This window comes from Ambystoma mexicanum, chromosome 8 (genome assembly GCF_040938575.1).
Source record: "Ambystoma mexicanum isolate Mex_15411 chromosome 8, UKY_AmexF1_1, whole genome shotgun sequence".
NCBI classification, from domain to species: domain Eukaryota; kingdom Metazoa; phylum Chordata; class Amphibia; order Caudata; family Ambystomatidae; genus Ambystoma; species Ambystoma mexicanum.
The window spans coordinates 624803207-624823674 of record NC_090929.1 but is presented as its reverse complement, the minus strand read 5'-3'; the positions used below and the strand labels follow the sequence as shown (position 1 = coordinate 624823674).

General features: G+C 48.9%; 1 protein-coding gene across 12 annotated transcripts in view; it reads left to right on the top strand.

Moving 5' to 3' along the window:
- The window catches only part of EIF4G3 (eukaryotic translation initiation factor 4 gamma 3), a 4880525-nt gene extending 4860844 nt beyond the window's left edge, over nt 1–19681 (top strand). For all 12 annotated transcript variants that reach the window (XM_069610350.1, XM_069610349.1, XM_069610345.1 and 9 more), the window contains one exon: nt 18391–19681. In XM_069610350.1, coding sequence (XP_069466451.1) covers nt 18391–18572 — 182 coding nt within the window. In that variant the 3' untranslated portion in view covers nt 18573–19681. The remainder of the gene's footprint in view (nt 1–18390) is intronic.
- Nucleotides 19682–20468: the final 787 nt, after the last annotated feature.

Below are 20468 nucleotides of genomic sequence, written 5' to 3'. Positions count from 1 at the left end.
ACGCTGCTTCTTGCTTCCTCTACCCTTCTCCACCACCAACAACTCTATGGCCTGCACGAGAGGGGGCCTTTTAAGTCTCTCTGTCTCCCCTAGGTGTGGGTCATCTGCATTAATGAACTGACCACTCCTGCAACATTGTGCCTCTTCAGGCCTCTTCGTCGTCCCAGTACCTAGGGAATTATTGGACTTGAAGTTCCCGACAGAAAAATGTGGTTTTCTTATTTCTGTTTTTACAATAGGCCAATAGAAGAGTGGGGCTTCAGAGAAAGATGAACAAGGGGGTTTCCCATTTTTTCCTGACCGGCTTCCCCCCTCATGTAATCCTCCTGCAGAACACCAACCCCAGGGTCTAGATCAGAAAGCGTCTGCCTTTCCCATGCCACATGAGCACGGTCCCAGGCCAGGTTTTCTGGGGGAATCATTGCTGATTCATCACACACGTTAAACAAAACCTAAATAAATTGAGCCCTGATGAGCTAGCTCTCCCTGGTGCAAACTTGTTTGTTTGAAAAAATAATTTCAAAATGGTGTTCTCCGTTAAGAGAAATGAGTCTGTATTCATAAATGTAGGCATTCCATCTCGCATCGAGGGACCGCCAGTACAACTGGCGAGCCTCCTCACCATGAGGCGACATCTAAGAAGACACTTTTCACTGGAAACACCTAATCAGCAGGTAAGACCCGTTGGGCCTGGGGGGCCTGCAAAGTGTGGTTCAATCGCACCATATTTTTATCTTTGTCGCAAACGTTATCAAAATTCCTCCAGGAGCACACTGATATTCCTGGTGACATTGTACCAATGGTGTCAAGTTGCAGCTCTGTGATTGTTTTACTTGTATCCCAGTTGGGCTTTTAAGCACATTGTGTGTGCACCTACTCGAAGATGGCCGACACTATCTGTCTTTTAAGAGTGCCTCTGCGGCCGGCCCCACAGTGACTGCTATTGGCCAGCCCATAGCCACAAATAGCCAATCAGAGAGCCGGCAGGCTTAGCCGACCCCCTACGCAAGGCTAACACGAAGGCCCCATCTGAGCCTGTCCGGGCCTGGGAGGGCTTGGCGGGCCCCCATTTCCTCCCTGGGAGCACCTCACGCTCTACCACCTCCCACCTCTTGCAGCTGGTTACTCCAAGAGCTTGTGACTCTCCTGGAGCCATATCCTCCCATTGCAGACCACCTGTGAGTTATGTTCTGACTACCTGATGTCTTTTCACTAACTCACCAATTTTGAATCAAGCTTTGCCGAAGTCAGTTTTCCTCGGTTTTGCCAAAGCTTTCTATACCTCCTTTATCTTGCTGTATCTGTGTGCTGTCTGGGTAAATTCAAATCTAGGTGTGTTTAACAACTGTACACACCCCCTCCCACATTTTTGCATTGTATTTGTGTACTGCTTGGGAAATTTCGAATCTAGGTGTGTTTAAGAACTGTACACCCCCCTTTTTGTACCCAAGTGTTTTTACTGCATCTGGTTGCTCTCCTTTTCGGCTACTAGGTAGCCTGGTGAGTTTATGCTCGTGCTGTGCAGTCCCTCCTTCTATCCTCCATCCTTATCTCTCTGCCACCCCTATGACACTCACTATCTCACCTATCTATTCTAACTGCTGTATTATCACCTATCCTCCTTTCCTAACAAAGTCTGAAAGGAACATTTTTAAAAAAGAGTTCCTGACCGCCAACCCTGGTCTTCCCATTGCAGGCACCTACGCCAGTGCAACATCCAGACAGATGGTCACTAATATCCTCTTTTCTGTCCCCTCTCCAGATTTCTGGACCTCTCATCTTTACTCTCTCTCCTTTTCTATCCTCACCCATTAATGGTGGCACTAGATAGGAAGTACTCTTGGTGGGCTTCTCATCATCCAAGTGTATCATTAATGTCTATCGCAATGGCACTGTCATGGTTCAGGGTCCTCAACCCAACCACCTCCTCTTTGACCGGTGCCTGCCATCCCTCATCAACTTTCTATCTGTGCCTGCTATTCTTTCCTCCTCGCTCTCTGTCCCTCTTCCCCCTCCTACTGGTCTACCACACCCCTGTACTCCTCGTCGGAAAACCTTCATAGGAAGAGACCTGTTTCATCTGGCCACGCTTAATGCTCACTCTGCTATCAAACACCCTTGAACACATTGAACTCAATATCCTTGCTCTTACCGAGACATGGTCCAATGCCAGCTCAGTCACTACTTTTGACTCCCTTGTCCCTGATGGCTACAAGATCATCTCTAAGACTTGCCCTAACCGTTCTGGCGGTGGGATTGCCCTGAGTGGGTCCCTTCTTCCCTCGTACCCACCCAGCCATACTCCTCCTTCAAGAGCCTGGTCTGCAAGCTGGTCATCTCTCCTACCTCCTCCCTGACCATTGCCACTATCTATAGGCCACCTGGCTCTATCACCCTGTTCCCCTCTGAATGGGCTGATTTCTCCTCCTCTCTCCTGACATCTTCTAAACTCCTTCTACTGGGTTACTTCAACATCCACCTTGACTCCTCAAGCACGGTGTCCGCTCTCTTCCGTGAACTCTGCACCTCACCCTCGCTCTCCCTCTCCATTCTCCCATCTGGTCCCACCCACTCAGCTGGACACACCCTTGATGTTTTTATCCACACATATCTTTCGCTCTCTGCTCCTGTTTGGGAAAATTCTCATTTATGGCTAATTTCCCTCACCTAGTGATTCCCTCAGCAGCTTTGCTGGACTTCTGGAGTTTATTTTTTTCCACTTGGTAAGAGTGTGAGCTTTCCCCCCACTCTTACCTGTGTTTTGCCATGTGCATTTCTCTGTTTTTGTGATTGTGGACACTGAAGTACACCACTTCAGTAGCCCCCTTCTTTTGTGTGTCACACAGCACCTTTGGTGCCGTGGCACAGGGTTGTCTTTGAGACTTCCAACCAACTCCATTTCTGAGGCTGACTACAGTCCCCCAGAAAAGGGTAAAGTTGCCATTAACTTTACTTAGTCAATCTACCACAGATCCAGTACACCCCATCTTCCATGGAGTACTGGGAAGGGTTAATTTGTATCCCTTTTTATCTGTACCTCCTAGAGCATTGTTTCGCTCTTTTAATATTTAGACTTGGCTGGTGGCAGTGGTATCTAGTTTAGTTTAGTTTATTCATTTGTATTGCGCACCAGACCCGAGGGTATGAGGGCGCAGGAGCAACAAGGTTATTCACAGCTTGGTTACATGTTACAATGCATTACAGTAATAACAGTGGTTTATAGATACAATGCAGTAAGTACAGTGGATAATATATGGTTGACGCAGTCATGAAAAAAGGCAAAGGTTTGCGGATTAAAGATAAACATATTTACAAGGTAGGTCGCGGTGAGGTGGGATGGAAGGAATTAGCAGTCATTGTTCTTTATCCAGTGTATGTAGTAGAGTCTAAAGTGTGTGTAGGTTTGGGATGCCCTTAGAGAAGGTGGTAGGGAGTTCCAGTGTTGGGCTGCTTTCACCTGGAAGCTGTTGCCACCCATTTTGGTACGTTTGAATCTGGGAACTGTGAGGAGATTGGTGTTGGTGGTTCTAGTGGGCCTGTTGGAGGTGTGTTTGCTTATTCTATCTACTAAGTAGTGGTGGGCAGCGTTGTTGAGGCATTTGTGTGTTAGTGAGGCTACTTTGAGCATGATTTTATCTGTCGTGTTGAGCCAATTATGAGCTCTCCTAATGTTGGAGATGTGTTCTCTCTTGGGGATGCTGAGCGCTGCTCTGAGATCGTTGTTTTGAAGCGTCTGAATTTTGTTAGTAACCTGTTTGCTAGCTCCTACGTAAAGGGCATTACAGTAGTCCAGTTTTGATAATACAAGGGCTCTGGCTAGTGTAATGCAGCTCTGCGTGGATAAGAAGGGTTTGGCTGCTCGTATAAGCTTAGATGTGTAGGCCGTGGAGGATGCCATACAGCTAACCTGTTTTGTGGAAGGTGAGCGAGGAATCGATGTATATTCCTGAGGTTTTGACTTCCTTAGCTACTTTGATCTATTATGAAGCTGGTGTAGTTGTGGTCCAGTTTGGTTAGGTTTGCGGTGGAGCCAAGTATAATGAGTTCAGTCTTGTCATCATTCAGGCATAGACTGTGAGATGCCATCCATGTCTGGATGATGAGGTACACCCTGTTCACCAAGGCCAAATCATGGTTGTAATCTCCTGTCAACGGGATGAGGATCTGAGTTTCGAGGGGATTGGGTCCTCCGACGTATTCCATATCTATGACATGTAATCACCACAGCTGTGCTGCTTCGGAAACTTTTTTCGGCGTCTGCGTCCTGCGTCGATGACGTCGATGCGCCGCCGTCGAGGACCTCCTCCGACGTCATCCGATGTGAAAAGTAGGACGCACGACGCCCGTAGCCTCAGTTCCGTTTTTTCCGCGAACGTGTTGCTTCGTGAATCTCGGTTAACGCTTCGACTCTTTGGAGTTCTGTTCTTCTTGGTTCTTCGAACCTGTTCGTTTTTGTGAAAATCCTTTGTGTGAAGATGTCTTCTACTTCGTCTTCGACCCCGCGTCCGGGCTTCAAGAAGTGCGGGGAGTGTGGGTCCAAGATGTCGGTGACGGACTCGCACGACGCCTGCCTCTGTTGCCTCGGGGAGGCCCACGACACGGATGACTGTATCGACTGCCAGTCGCTCACGTCCAAAGCCTTACGTGAACGTAAGAAGAAGTTGTCGGTAGGTCGGGTGTCCAAGCCCCGGAAGTCGAAGTCTGCGGGGCTTTCGACGGATGATTCGAGAGGAGACTCTCCGCGTCATCGTCGGAAGTCTCGTGGGTCTCCTTCTAGGAGTCGGTCTCGCCACTCCTCAGCCTCTTCGAGGCATTCTCGGAAGCGCCGACACCGGGCCTCTTCCAGGTCCTCTTCGGAGGACTCTGCCCGGCACGTCGCTTACCCCACCAGCCGTGCGACGCCGGAGGAATGGGCTTCCTTCGGGAAGAAAATGCTGGCGATTCTCGAGTCGCAGGGTGCTAAGACGTCCGCGCCCCGAGTGGGGTCGGTCGTGAGAGGTCGAGAGACACCGCTCGCAAGAGTGGTCAGCACGAGTCACGGGAGAGGTCCCGTTCAGACAAGGGGACTCGTTCTCGACGTACCCGTTCCAGGTCCCGGTCCTCGACGAGTTCGAGACCGTGTGCACCTGTGATGTCTTCGAGGAAGACATCGACATCTGAGGCGTCGAGGGCGTCGACAGGCTTTCTCGAGGCTCCGGCTCCGAGGAAGTCGTCGAAGCCGTCAACGCTCAGGTCGTCGAAGGACACGCTCGGAGCTCCGGCTTCGAGGACTCTGTCGACGCCGCCGATGCTGGCGGTGCTGCATCTGACGTTGACGCCGATTTCCTCGATGTCAACGCCAATCCTCTCTGCGCCGATGCCTGTTCTCTCGACGCCGGCGCCGATTCGCTCGACGCCCTCGACGCCTTTCGTGTCGGAGGTACCCGGTGGCACGGGGGAACCACCTAGGAAGGCTCCGGTTAAAGGCAAGCACTCTCGGGTGCCTTCTTTTCGCCACCTGGAATATATTTCAGAGGCGGATGAGGATTCTGATGGCCTGGTTCCTAGTCAGGTTCCAGATGAAATTGCCTCGGGCCATAGTCAGTTTGACAATTTGAGGCAGTCACTGCATGATGCCAGTGGACTGGACACCTCTCCGGAGGTCGAGTTTTGTAGGCCTGAGCCTGGCTCTCATGCCGATACCTCATACCGACACCTTATGGCTAGGGTTTCTGAGCACTTGGGATGGTCTGCTCCCCCAGGGGAGTTTGTGCAGGATGATCTCACGGACATCCTTGATGTTGGTCCCCCAACTGACCCGGTACTGCCGTTCCATATGGCTTTACAGAGAAGGGTGGCGGCGGCTTGGACTGCTCCGGAGAGTCTCCCGGCGGTAGGCAGGTCCTTGTTGCGGAAATACCGTCCAGCCAGTAGCGACCCCTGCTACTTGACCAGGCACCCCACTCCGGAGAGTTTGGTGGTGCAGGCGGCCACGGCCCCGCAAAGCAGGCGTCGTACCCTACCATCCCTCCTGATAGGGACAACAAACGTTTTGATGGCTGGGCGAAGAAAGTGTTTTCTTCTGGTGGTATGGCGCTTCAGGCGGCCAACTCCATTTGTACCTTGTCTCGTTTCACACACACTCTGTGGAACTGTGTTGCGTTAGCAGCTGAACATATTCCTGAAGGGGACGAACGGGATGGTTTCCGTGCTATGGTCCAAGATTGTAAGGATGCCATGTGTGAGTCCGTTCGGTCGGGTTTGGACTTGGCTGAATGCGTCAGCAGGTCCATGGCGGCGAGCACCGTGATACGCAGGTTTGCGTGGTTGCGGAAGTCGGGGTTTGCTCCTGATGTGCAGTCCCGGCTCCTCAACATGCCCTTTGATGGTGAACACCTTTTTGGCAGCAAGGCTGACGAGAGCCTTGAGAGGTTGCAGACCTCAAAAGCTGCAGCGAAGTCGTTGAGCGCTGCAGTTCGCCAACCTCCGCCTTTTCGTCCTAGGGGACAGCAATGGAGGGGTGGTTACTTTCGCTATTACTCGTCCTTCAGTAAAGCGAGAGGAGCTGGCAGTCAAAGAGGCCAACGCAGGGGTACCAGAGGTGGACGACAGGGTACCCGTGGTGCCAAGGCCGCTCGGGCAGTTGCCTCTTTGCCCTCAGGTAACGCCGCAGCCGCTACCACTCAGTCATGAGGCCATGCCCCATGGTTCGCCGGTTGGGGGAAGGCTGGCGCAGCATCTTGTAGAGTGGCGTGCCATTACTTCAGATGTGTGGGTTCTGGAGATCATAACCCACGGCTACTGTCTTCCCTTTCGGCACAGGCCTCGCGACAATCCACCGGGGAACCTCTCTTTGCAGAGTCCGGATCCGCTCCTTGCGCAGGAAATTCAAGCCCTGCTGGAGAAAGGCGCCATAGAACTGGTGCCTGTAGCGGAGAGGAACAAGGGATGGTATTCCCCTTATTTTTTGATTTCGAAGAAAGACGGGGGATTGAGACCCATCATGGACTTGCGCGGTTTGAACAAACTCCTAATGAAGTACAAGTTCAAGATGGTTACTCTCTCTCAAGTCCTCCAGGCCCTTCAGCTTCAGGACTGGTTGGTGTCTCTCGACCTCACGGATGCTTACTTCCATGTGCCGATCCATCCCAAGCACAAGAAGTACCTGAGGTTCGCGGTTGACGACTCGCACTTTCAGTTTCGGGTCCTGCCGTTCGGATTGACCTCCGCCCGAGGGTTTTCACCAAGCTCATGGCGGTGGTGGCAGCGCATCTGAGGCAAGGGGGGATTCACGTCTACCCCTACCTGGACGATTGGTTGATCAGTTGGAGCTCTCCCGAGCAGGTCCTGGATCATCTGTCCGTCACCTGCCACTCCCTTCACAGGCTGGGCTTCTCCCTCAATTTAAAGAAGTCTCATTTGACGCCAACACAGCGGCTCCAGTACATCGGAGCAGTGCTTGACACTTCCCTGGGGCAGTGTTTTCCTCCCCAGGTGAGGGCTCTTCACATTCAGCATATGGTGCACAAGTTTCAGCATGCCCAGATGCTCCCAGCGTTCGAGTTCTTGAGGTTGCTCGGCCTCATGGCATCCTGCATTCTTCTGGTGCCAGAGGCTCGCCTGCGGATGAGATCTTTGCAGTGGGCACTCAAGATGCAATGGTCGCAGTCCTCCGGCAGGATGTCGGACCCGGTTCAGGTGGCGCCCTCGGTCGCCCGGGACCTTGTGTGGTGGGCCGTCGAAGGCAACTTGATGAAGGGGGCTCCATTTTGGCTTCCCTGGCCGGAGGTGACGATCGTGACGGATGCATCCCTCACGGGATGGGGAGCTCATGCCAACGGGCTGACAGTCAGCGGTCGTTGGTCTCCGTCGGAGTCCAGACTCCATATCAATCTGTTGGAGCTGAGGGCCGTCAGGCTAGCCCTGAAGGCTTTTCTGCCGACTGTGCGAGGAAAGAGTGTCCTGATCCTGACGGACAACACAGTGGCCATGCACTACCTCAACAAAAAGGGGGGGGGGCAGGGTCACTTCCTCTGTGCAGGGAGGCGATGCAGCTCGAGTTCTGGGCCATCCAGCAGGAAGTTTCGATCTCGGCAGTTCATCTGGCCGGAGACGAAAACGTGACGGCAGACGCTGTGAGCAGGCAGAGCACGATCTCTCACGAGTGGGAGTTGGCTCAGGAGATTCTCCTGGAGATCTTCGCCCTTTGGGGGAACCCCTCAAGTGGATCTCTTCGCCTCCAGTGTCAACCGGAAGTGCGAAAGGTTTTGTTCGCGGGAATTTCCTCCGAAAGGAGCCTTAGGAGACGCGTTCGTGGTGGAGTGGTCATTCACGCTGCTGTACGCGTTTCTTCCAGTCCCCATCATCCCGCAAGTGATGCAGAGGTTACGGAAGTTCGGTTCCCGGATGATCCTCATTGCTCCGGCGTGGGCTCGGAGGACGTGGTACCCGGACCTTCTCGACTTGTCCATCTGCCCTCCACGTCGTCTTCCCTACCGAGACGATCTGCTCTCACGGGAGGGGGGTCAGGTTCTCCATCCAGAGGTCAGATCCCTCAACCTTCACGCTTGACTTCTGAAAGGTTGAGGTATAAGGATTGGGACCTCCCTGAAGACGTGATGGAGGTGTTGCTTTCGGCCCGTAGGCCAGCAACAATGTCTCTGTACCGTTGCCGTTGGCGTAAGTTCTGCGACTGGTGCAGAGTTCAGAATGTGGATCCTTTGGCATATGACATCCCCATGGTTCTGTCCTTTTACTTTCTTTGGCCCACAGGGGCTTGCAAGTGGGTACCATTAAAGGTTACCTGGTGGCGCTGTCCATCTTTAAGCGCTCGTCTGAAGAGTGTTCTTACTTTAAAATCCCTTTAATTTCACAGTTTCTGAAAGGGCTCACTAATGTGTTGCCTCCGTCACCTTTCCTGGTGCCCGGTTGGGATTTAAACCTTGTTCTTAAGTTTCTTATGGGTGCTCCGTTTGAGCCTTTACATTCTTGCCCTTTGAGGCTGTTAACCCTGAAAACTGTGTTTTTAGTTGCGGTTACTTCCGCTCGCAGAGTGAGTGAGTTACAGGCACTTTCAGTTAAGCCACCCTTCACTGTATTTCACAAGGACAGGGTTGTCCTTAGAGTTCGTCCTTCTTTTCTCCCGAAGGTAGTGACGGAATTTAATTTGGCCCAGAAGGTTGTTCTTCCGACATTCTATCCTCCTCCGCATCCGGCATTCTATCCTCCTCTGCATCCTGGTAAGGAAGAGGAGAGGCTCCATAGGCTTGATCCTAGGAGAGCTTTAAGCTTTTATGTTTCACGCACGTCCCAGGTCAGAGTGGACGATCAACTCTTTATTGGTTACGCTGGAAAGCGTTTGGGGCAAGCTGTGACGAAACAGACTTTTTCTTACTGGATTATTTGGGCCATCTCGGAGTGTTACCGCTTGGCGGGTAAGGACCCACCGGCTGGCTTGCGGGCTCATTCTACCAGGCGTATGGCTGCATCTACTGCCCTGCAGAGGGGTGTTCCTATTCACAACATCTGTGATGCAGCCACCTGGGCTTCAGTACATACATTTGTACGTCACTATTCCCTCGATTCCATCCGAGGACAGGATCTGGCCTTTGGCAAGGCGGTCCTTTGCTCTGCTATTTGATTGGCAATTCTAAATTTTGATTCTAAATTCTTTCCCTCCTCCTTGCTCTGGTACTGCTTTGGGAGTCTGTTATAGATATGGAATACGTCGGAGGACCCAATCCCCTCGAAGAACAAGTTACTTTCTTACCTGGTAACGTTCTTTCGAAGGGATGGTCCGACGACGTATTCCATATCGCTCCCTCCCTGCCTTCCCCGCTGCAGAATTTCTTTTGCGATTGCAGCTTACGTTCCGCAAGGCTTTGTGTCTGACTGGCAGTTGACTAATGTCACATGTTCTGGGGGAAAAAACTACAACTGAGGCTACGGGCGTCGTGAGTCCTACTTATCACATCGGATGACGTCGGAGGAGGTCCTCGACGGCGGCGCATCGACGTCATTGACGCAGGACGCAGACGCCGAAAAAAGTTTCCGAAGCAGCACAGCTGTGGTGATTACATGTCATAGATATGGAATACGTTGTCGGACCATCCCCTCGAAAGAACGTTACCAGGTAAGAAAGTAACTTGTTCATCATCGGCATAGTTAGTGTAGGTGATACCCAGACCATCTAGATCATCAAACCGGGGCTTTGTGAACACGTTGTACAGTGTAGGGGAGACGCAGGAGCCCTGGGGGACTCCGCATGTGATGGGGATGGGGGTCGGCGGCAGCTGTGGTGGAGAAGACGCACATGGATCTGTTGCTGAGGTATGACTCGATCCAGCCGATGGCTTCTTGGGAGAAGTGGTCAGCTGAGTCCAGGTGATTACATAAGATTTTGTGATCAACTAGATCAAATGCCGCGGAGAGGTCAAGAAGAAGCAATAAAGCCGTTTTCCCGTTGTCTCTAAGAGTGTCAATTTGAGCCTTCAGGTCGATGAGGGCTGTTTCTGTCCCGTGTTGGGGTCTGTAGCCTGATTGCCAGATACCAAGGAGGTGGTTTACTTCAAGGTAGTTTTGGATTTGTTGGTAGGCTGTTTTGTCTAATATCTTGAGCAGGAAGGGGGCGGTGGTAATAGGTCTGTAATTGGTGAGAATGGAGGGGTCCAGAGAAGGCTTTTATGAGAAGGAGGAGAACCCAGGACTCTTTGAGGTTGCTTAGGACGATACCTGAGGAGAAGGAGGGGTTGATGAGTCTTGTGATGAATGGCGAGAGGTCTCTTGCCGCATCTTTAATAATTTGTGGGGGGCAAAGGTCGCCCTGACAGTTAGATGGTTTTAGGCTGAGGATGATTTTTTCCACTTCGAGGGTGGAGACTTTGGAGAAGCTAAAGCAGGTGGGGTTGGGCAGAGGGTGTTGAGGCGTGGGGCACAGGGGCGTGTTGGTAGGGTTGGTTGGTTTGGCTAATGAGTCTTTCTTATTTTTGATTTTAGTTTGAAGGCTTGTGACTTTGTTGTTAAGGGCATTTTGGACACTGGTGCACCATTGTTTGTCCTTCACACAGATGTCTGGGGTTACCACAGGTGTTTCCAGTGCTTTAATGATCGTAAACAACTCTTTGGTGCTGGAATTGGATTGTGCGATTCTCAGGTTGTACGACTCTTGTTTGGCAACTATGATTTCTTTTTTGTAGTTGCCGTTATTTTATTGAGCAGTCTTTTGTTATGGTCTGTGGGAGAATGTCTCCAAGCTTGTTCCATTTTGCGTTTTTCTAATCTAAGGGTTTTGAGGTGATCGGAAAACCAGTGGTTGAGATGCTTTTTTGGTTTACATTTTCTTAGTTTTAGAGGTGCAATGGAGTCTAAGGCAGTGCGCATAGTTTTGTTATAGCCTTCTACAAGGTTGTGAGGGTTGGAGGAGGCAGGGAGTTGGTTAAGAGTAGGGAGGATGAGAGCTATTAGTTTTTCCACTGTGATATTTGTTTTTACTTCTCATGGGGATGGCTGAGGCTAGCACATTGTTGGTGATGGGGCTCGAGGCTTCGAGGGTAAAGGAGAGGAGATGGTGGTCGGACCAAGATTGAGGGGAGTTATCGGTGATGGAGGCCGTGCAGTTGTAGTCTCCTACCCAGTCAAGGGTTCTCCCTTTGTTGTGGGTGGGGCCAGATACTTTTTGGGTAAAGCCTAATTCAGAAAGAATATTATTGATGAGGGTAGCCTGGTGGTCTTTGGGGTCTTTAAAGCCTAGGTTGAAGTCCCCTAAGAGGAGGCTCTGGGAGGTGTTTTTCAGGTTATTGGTGATGATGGTGCTAAGGTCTTCCTCGAAGGATCCTAAGGGTCCGGGAGGTCTGTAGAGTAAGTGAATGGATATCGTTTGGGAGTTAGCAGTGGGCATCTTAGCAGCAAGTGTTTCACAAGATGGGAGGTGGGTGGAAGAGTCAAGTCTAATGTTGAGATGTGTTATGGCAATAATGGCCAGGCCGCCGCCTCTAGATTCTGTTCTATCCGCTCAGAGGATGGTGTAGTCGTCGGGGATGGCTAGTGAGAGGGCTGGTCCTGTGGCTGCGTGGAGCCATGACTCGGTTACGGCTAAGAAATCTAGATCTTCTGCTAGAATGAGGTCCGCTATATCTGTAGCGTGGGCTATTATAGAGCATGTGTTGATGAGGGCCCCTTTTATGAGTGCAGCAGTGGTTTCGGTGGGGTTGGGGATGGTGGCTGTGTTGTGGGTTTTGTGTTTGGGAGTAGTATTAGGTGGGCTGGATTTAGGTCTTTCCAGCGTGAGGTTGGCGCAGGTGCTAATGTTAATGGAGCGGTTATTCAGTTTGGACTGGATAGAATCCCTGGCTCAAGGCTCGTACAGTATAGGTAGTCTGGACCGTAATCTGGTATTTCTTTCAGAGAGGCTGCATGGTAGAAAGAATTGGAATGGCATGGTTGTGGTGTGGGGCTCCACGGAGGGTGGTGGGCTTGTGCCTACGGTGGCCAAGTTTAGGGTGGAGCTGGGCGGGCTTGAGGAGTTAATAAGGTGGAGGATAGTTCTCAACAGTATTGTGAAGATGCCTGGTAGGAACATTTTGTTGGAGTACCAGGTAAGCTGACACACTGCCTAGATTTGGTATACAACATAAGCTGACACAATGCCTAGATTTGGAGTACAGGTAAATTGACACAATGCCTAGATTTGGTTTACAACATAAGCTGACACAATGCCTAGATTTGGAGTACAGGTAAACTGACACAATGCCTTGATTTGGAGTACAGGTAAGCTGACACAATGCCTAGATTTGGTATGCAACATAAGCTGACACAATGCCTAGATTTGGAGTACAGGTAAGCTGACACAATGCCTAGATTTGGAGTACAGGTAAACTGACACAACGCCTAGATTTGGTACGCAACATAAGCTGACACAATGCCTAGATTTGTAGTACAGGTAAACTGACACAATGCCTAGATTTGGAGTACAGGTAAGCTGACACAATGCCTAGATTTGGTATGCAACAAAGGCTGACACAATGCCTAGATTTGGAGTAGCAGGTAAGCTGACACAATGCCTAGATTTGGTATGCAACATAAGCTAAGGGTAACTAAAGATGAGCTTTTAGGGTAGCTGACACAATGGAGCAGGTAAAAACATTTCAACATCGACGAGGAGGCAAGGCATGGCATGTAGAGTTATACATATAGTGCGCAGCATATGATGGGCAAGTTAGCATGTCCAAAGTGTGAAATGTCATTTAGTTCCGTGCGTGATAGCATAGGGCACATTTGAAATACCGGGCGTTGGTGGAGCACGGGATACAGTTTGGTTATGCATGCATGCATGGGTTGATGAGGGAGGAGTTTTTAGCGGGGAGACGCGCCCGCAGCCATGTACTTGGCTTGCGTGCTACTTGGCAATGAAGAGGATTAGCATGTGGGCGTATGGGTTGGCAAGCATCTCACCTGGTTACTGCGAGCAACGTGACACGGCGAGCACGGCCAGAGCTCGTTCAGGCTCAGTCAGGAGGAGCCTTTGTCTGTTGCCTGTCTCTACCCTAACATTTCTACCGCGATTATATAAGATAAATGTGGTATTGTTTTTGGCTATTCTATTAGCCTCGAACATAAACCCGCTTGACCAAATAGTCTTTCTTTTGGCACCGGTTGGGTTTATTCGCCATTTCTTTTTGTTAAAGTCTTTCTTGTGTTTTACTTTGCGCAGCAAACTAGGTTTGCCTTCTTTGTTCACCGTCTTTTGGCGGGCGTCTGGGTGTCTAGGTGGGCTGAATGTGAGGGAGGGGTGTAGTCACTGTCTGCACAGGGTATCCTAGGAAACCCAAGTCGCACTTTGCCATGATTGGCTGAGGTGGTTGTCGAGGAGATTCGCCACTGGAACTACAAGGAACTGAAGAGAAGCGGAGAGAACGACGACTGCTGGAACTCCCCCGTCCTGGTGAAGCCCTGCTGCAGTCCTGAGCTATCTACCCTTCAACGACTAAGAGAAGATCCAGTCCGGAGTCGTCTTCCCTTGAGCCTGGTGGGGATAACCAGCTCATCTTCCACAGCCAGAGGATCCTCTTCCTTGGTCGAAATCGCTGCACACTGCTGTAGTGGTCCAGATAGCCATTTGAAGAGCCTCTCCTGTTTTTAAGGCGTGCACCTTTAATTCATTGTCGCTGCTGACGGCCTCATCCCTGTGTGGTGCAGACCCCTCCCCCAGCCGTCCTCCTTCACAATGAAGCTCCAGGAATCGTGGGTCTGCGGGAAACCAACAGGAACAACTGCCAGGGCACCAGCTGCACCATTGGAATAAGGTACTGTGTTCTGCTTGAGGAAACTGGGTGAACCCCTTTTCTTCATCTCCAAGGCTTGCCCTTGTCTTCCCTCCTTCTTATAACTTTTGCTCCCGAACATTGACAATATCGGAAAACTCTTGGCTACGTTGAATCGTGAACTGTCTGACTGTGTGATCTTCGACAACAGGCCCCCGGTGTCACTTGACTCTGGCCCGGGCCCTTTGACTCTTGAACTCCTGTCTCCGAGTGTTTCTCTATTCTGTCTGCCTAACCAAAATATTGCCTGTGATTTTTGCCTCCAACTCCCTCTGGGTATCTCGGGTGCTAAGTGTGTTTTTGCCCCGGTAGCATTTCATGTCACGGACACGCGTTTAATTAGTAGACCGAACTGTCAAAAAGTGATCGCAATCGTATTCGCGGTAACTTGTTTTGTTTATAACACCGGTTTATCCAAACACTGGTTACCTACCTTGGGACGTACTGTACACAGTGAATTGGTTAGTTGTAGTATATTTGACGTGTGGTTTGTGTTTAAGTTTAATAGAAGTGTTGTGTTTATAACAAATGGTTTAAAAATAAATGTACTTATATTTTTCTACCTGAAACCTTGAGTCAGTGTTTGCTTGAGTCACAGTAATTGTGGTCCCTTTGTGTAATCTCTGCTACTGCTCATATACTCTTGAGATAAGCCTGGCTGCTCCGCCACTGCTACCACTCTGAAATAGTAGTACTGGCTTGTACCAAAGGTAAAACTTGTATTGCCACCTGTAGTCTTAATTGTGTGTAGTGGTCCCTAAGGGCACTGCACAGGATTCTGCCTAACAGCTCCGCTTACCACTCCGCACTCCTGGTCAGACAACACCCTCCTCTCCTCCCACCTGGGCCCCCTCGACCCTGTGACTGCACCTCACCCAGCTTTGCCAAGCTTGTTTACGGACATCCGCCTGATGAAACTAGTGTCAGTTGTTGACTTTGCATCCACCTACATCCCACCTTCTCCTCCTACTGCAGACTCTACCTATGACTCTGCTCTCATCAACCTCCATCTTGCCATCTCTAACACTCTCTACATTCTTGCCCCAATCATGAGGATCTGCCTGAAACACGCCACCAAGTGTAATACCTGGTACGACTCTGATCTAGCAGACCTGAATCCCAAATGCAGAGTTGCAGAACGGAAGTGGCAGACCACAGACACACGCTCTCTCACAAACTGGCCAGTCGTTATCTCCAAAGGTAATATCATCTCACCATTCGTTCTAAGAAGAGGGCCCACATTCAAGCCTGTGTCTCTGGAGAATCCAACAACATGGCTGAATTCTTTAAAATCTGCAAGGAACTAGCCAATGCTTCTGCAGTATCCACCCCGACTCTTCCCTCTGAGGCCTTCTGCTCTGCACTGGCCACTCACTTCACTGCTATAACTGAGGACATCCTGAGCACTCTTTCTTCCTCCTCCCATACCCTTGGCCTCCCACCTCCCTCAGCCTTTTACTCCTCCTTCTCTCCTATCACTTAGGACAAGGTCCCTAGGTTTGTCTGCTCTTTGAAGGTCTCCTCCAAGCAGGTCTCCCCCTGTTCTTGCAGAACTATTAAGGACAACATCGGCTCCCTTGCTGATTTCTGCAATCACTCGCTTACCACTGGGTCTTTCCCCTCTTCCCTCAAGCACTCTCTTGTGCGCCCCCTCCTGAATAAAACCTTCTGCCGACCCCTCACGTCTGGCTAACTACCATCCTATCTCTATCAATCCCTTTCCTGGGAAACTCTGGAGAACCTGGTCTTCCCCCAACTGGCCCAGCATACTGAGCTTGTGTGTTGCCTACATAACCAACAATCTGGATTCCAAGCATCCAGAGGCACGGAAACTGCTCTTCTGAACACCCGTGAAGAACTGCTCGCATCTCTTGACACTAACTCTCCCGCTTTCCTCATTCTACTCGATCTTTCCTTTGCATTTGATACGGCCAACCACTCCACCCTAATTAAACGGCTCCATTAAACCCTTGGTATCTCAGAACGGGCACTGGACTGGCTGACCTCCTTCCTCACTGACCTTCCCTCCCAGGTCATCCTGGTCTCTTTCTCCTCTCCTACCTCCATCTCCACCTATGGTGTTCCCCAAGGCTTTAACCTCTCACCCTGGATCTTTAACATCTATCTCACTCTGCTTGCTCACCTTACTTTCTCCTCTCACTTCCAGTGTTGTGCAGATGACACCCAACTCTTCTTCAATCTTCCCTCTGATGCTCTCCCCACTCACTCTACCATTCCTGACTGCCTATCTGCTATCCAGTCCTGGTGTGCCTCCAATGATCTCTGCCTCAATGCCAACAAGACTTGAGATCTTTCCTATTTGGATCCCCACTCCCTTTTTCCTCCCTTCACTATGGCCACCCTCAATGGGCTCTGCCCCTACGCCTGCAGCTGAATCTAGAAACCTTGGAGTTATCTTCGACTCCTCTCTCTTTCCTCCCTCATATCTTGGACCTTGCCAAGAAGACCCATTTTCAACTCCACCCACTCAGAGGTATCTTTCCTTTCCTCACTTTTCCCCAGAAGCTCAAATGTCTCTAGAGCTCTGGTACTCTCTAAGCTGGACTATTGCAACAGCCTATTCCTTAATCTACCCTCTTCCTCTCTCCGCCTCCTCCAGCTTGTCCAGAATAGAGCTGGAAGACTTATCCTTGGCCTCAAACCCGGGAACTGTATCTATCCAGCCCTGAAATCCCTCCACTGGCTCCCGGCTGCTGCAAGGATCAAAATCAAATCCCTCTGCATCATCCATAAGGGGCGAGGACCAATCTATCTACTACTTGCTCTCACTGAATACTTTCCTTCCAGATCTTTACACTCCTCTGGCTCCAACTCCCTGCGTGTTAGGCACTTTGCCAAGCAGCGAGCTGGCGGCAGATCTCTCTACTTGGCTGGCTCCCTCCTATGGAACAGCCTCCCCCTTCCTCTCTGTCTTGAGCAGGATCTCCTTAAATTCTGGAAGCTCCTCAAGACTTACCTCTTTTCATTCTCCTTCCCCCTCTCACTCCTGTGCTAATACCCCACAGTCACTGAGATTGGTGGGCTGAGACCTTATGTGTCCTTCCGGGTCCCGGCCTTCTTCCCAATCGCCCTCAGCCTGCTGCCCCATCCCTGCACTTGCCTTCGGGCACCCACTGGCCTGTGTTCTCACAGGCCTGCACTTATTATTGGCAGGTGATCACTCTGTACCAAGCGATCTCTGCCAGGCACTTGTTGCACACAACTGACTCCTTGGCACTTCCCTCTGTGGAACCCATAGCACTTACCTCCTTCCCTGTCCCTTTTCTCTCTCCCTGCACTTGCACGTTCTGAATGCTCACAAGGCCTAGTAGAACTGCCCCTACCCTGTTCATCAGTTTTCTATGTGCCTTTGTTCCCATGTATCCCCTCCCCTTTGCCCTTTGAAACACAAATTCTGGATGTATACACGCCTTAAAAATGCACAATAATAAATTAATAAAATATTTAATTTAAAGTGCTAAGACTTCATGTAATTCATTTCATCTAAAAGTTATTCCCTCAGGGTAGTTCTAATATGTAACTTGATTAGCTATTGTCAATCATCTTTCATAATTGTATATTTCTTATTGTTGTTTATAATTTATTATCCATTATTTAAATTGTTTATCTGTAAAGCCTATTGAAACTCATTAAACAAGAAAGATGTCAATCATCTGCTTATTGCTTAAAAAAAGAAAGGCATAGTAGATATCATGGGAGCAGCTGACCTGAGAATTTAATAGTAAGCAAGGAATTTGATCCAGTTAGTCTGTATGAACAGCTGTCATTCAAATGTGTAGATATGACTGGGATTAATTGACTTGAAGTCATAGGTACTACAGAAGGGTGAGGAGGAACATTCTTCAGAAGAAATGTGCAACATTTTAACTTGACATATATTCCCTTGCAACATTATAACTTAACACATAGAACAACATATTTCATGAATTCTAGGCTCTTGAGTGAACATCCTGCGTAAACAAGAGTGTCACATAAACCCAGTGTGCGAGAAGCATGCTGCAGAATAAAATGACAATTTGTATAGTTTCGTCTCTCTGCTTCTTTAATCTCTCCCTTCTGTTTTTCCCTACAGATCTTTTAAGGATGTTTTTTGATTGCCTCTATGATGAAGAGGTGATATCGGAAGATGCCTTTTACAGATGGGAGGCCAGCAAAGACCCATCAGAGCAAAACGGCAAAGGTGTAGCACTAAAATCGGTTACAGCTTTTTTCACATGGCTTCGAGAAGCTGAAGAGGAGTCGGAAGACAGCTAGACACTTTCCAATGGCAAACAAACTGAATTAACACATGCAACAACCGAAAGCATACAAAACCCTAACCCTCCAAGAAAGAATTTAAGTATTTTTTTAAAAAAAGGTTTGCATCGTCGCCAATCACAGTGCAGCAATGCCAATTCCCTTTCAGAAATAAAGCATTCCCCTTGCACATGCTCGAGTTGGGGAATGGGAGTAAATATAGGTTGGTAAACAAGTGATCATGAAGAGAAAAGAGTTATGAGGTCAGAAGGGGAGACATTAGCCCTCTGCATTATCGGGTTGAAGCTCAAAACAAAATCACAGTATAGAAAATCTTATTATAGACACTTTGTTACTTTTAAAGATTAACCACAAATTTATTGACAAAAAAATCCCATACACATGAAATTTGGGGGAGAGAAAAACAAAAGTTAAATTATTATTTTAATATCCTGCAAATTGCATGCCTCTTTTTTTTAATGATATTTTCAATCTCTGCGTGCAAATGGTATGATGGGATGAAAAGTAGAGACACCTATGGAGTCAGCCTGTTTTTTCCTGGTTTTTTCTTTACACAGATAGATGAGAGGAAAATACTGAGGGAAGCTGGAGGTGAGTTATGGAAAGTCTTCTGATCTGATCCTTAGTTTGTGTCATTTGATCTTACTGCTTTCCTCACAACTTGCTTCAGAAGTAACAAAAAAAACAAAGTAATAAATGATGAGAAACTGTTCTTGACTTTTGGAACTGAAGGGGTTTCATTCAAGAGACGGAAATGACGATAAAAAAACATGCCCCTGCAACAGCAAATACCCTCCTCGTTCTGGATGGAGTGCTTACTGAATTACCTTGTAAAGTACAATAAAAGGGAATCATTCTTCTGTGGACAGTGCTCCTCATGCTTTCGGGAATCCCATTAGAACAATCTTAATGCTTCTGTAAATACATAGGACAAATATTTAAAGCGAAAGAAGGAAAGCAAAAAAGACTATCTTCTTTCTTTTCACTTTCAAAATATAAAGAATACAATAAAAAGAACATTGTACGTTTATAAAGAAGCGGTACATGGACCTCCTCTTGAAAGAGGGTGGTTGAAACCCTTCGGAGAAGGGGGTGGTCTACCTTTTTTTCCTGTTCATTTGTTTTTTTTAAATATAAACTGGATCCGTTTTGTTACATATGTTTCTGTTTGACATGTTGGGTGCTCTCTGTGTGAGTGATAATTTATGAAAAAAGAAGTTGCTAATTTGAGTTGTGACTGGGTATGCACATTAACATGGCTTAATTCTGGAATCATTAACATGTGCATCTGTGGTTCATTTTGAATCCTAAATTACCAGTGTTAAATAGATGACTAAATAGTGTCAAGAATTAATGTATTTACCTGTGACAATTGAACCACAATGGTGGTTTGGAAAGTGTGCTGGGTAAACTTTCACCCAGTGTGCCCTTCTGTGCAATATATGGGAAAATAGGCACAGGGTGGTCTGTTTGCACAAATTAATCTAAAGCTACAAAATGGTTAAGCCAATGTCATGCAGGCCTGCCATAACACAACCTCCTGCCAGTTTCCTGTTTGCCTGGCCCACCACAGGTAACAAAATGTCATAGTCCAAATGCTCAGGGTTGGCAGTTAAACAAACTTCTTCTCCTGTTGCTCCATTCACCTTCTGCGTCAGAGAGGGAGATTTCTGATGCTTTCTGTCCTTTGTCCATATAGGGAAGACACAGGTTGCCTAGGAAAAACCAGCTCAATTGGCATAACATCTACACTGACAGTGGTAGAGGTGCTCAGAAGAGCCAGTCTTCGACAGCAGTTCTGCCTTTGGTTCTGCATTCTTGGAAGCCTCTTTGAGATTTCCACCCCCTCAATATGGTCCTGTTGGTGGTCATTTATCCATGTCTGTTGAGTGG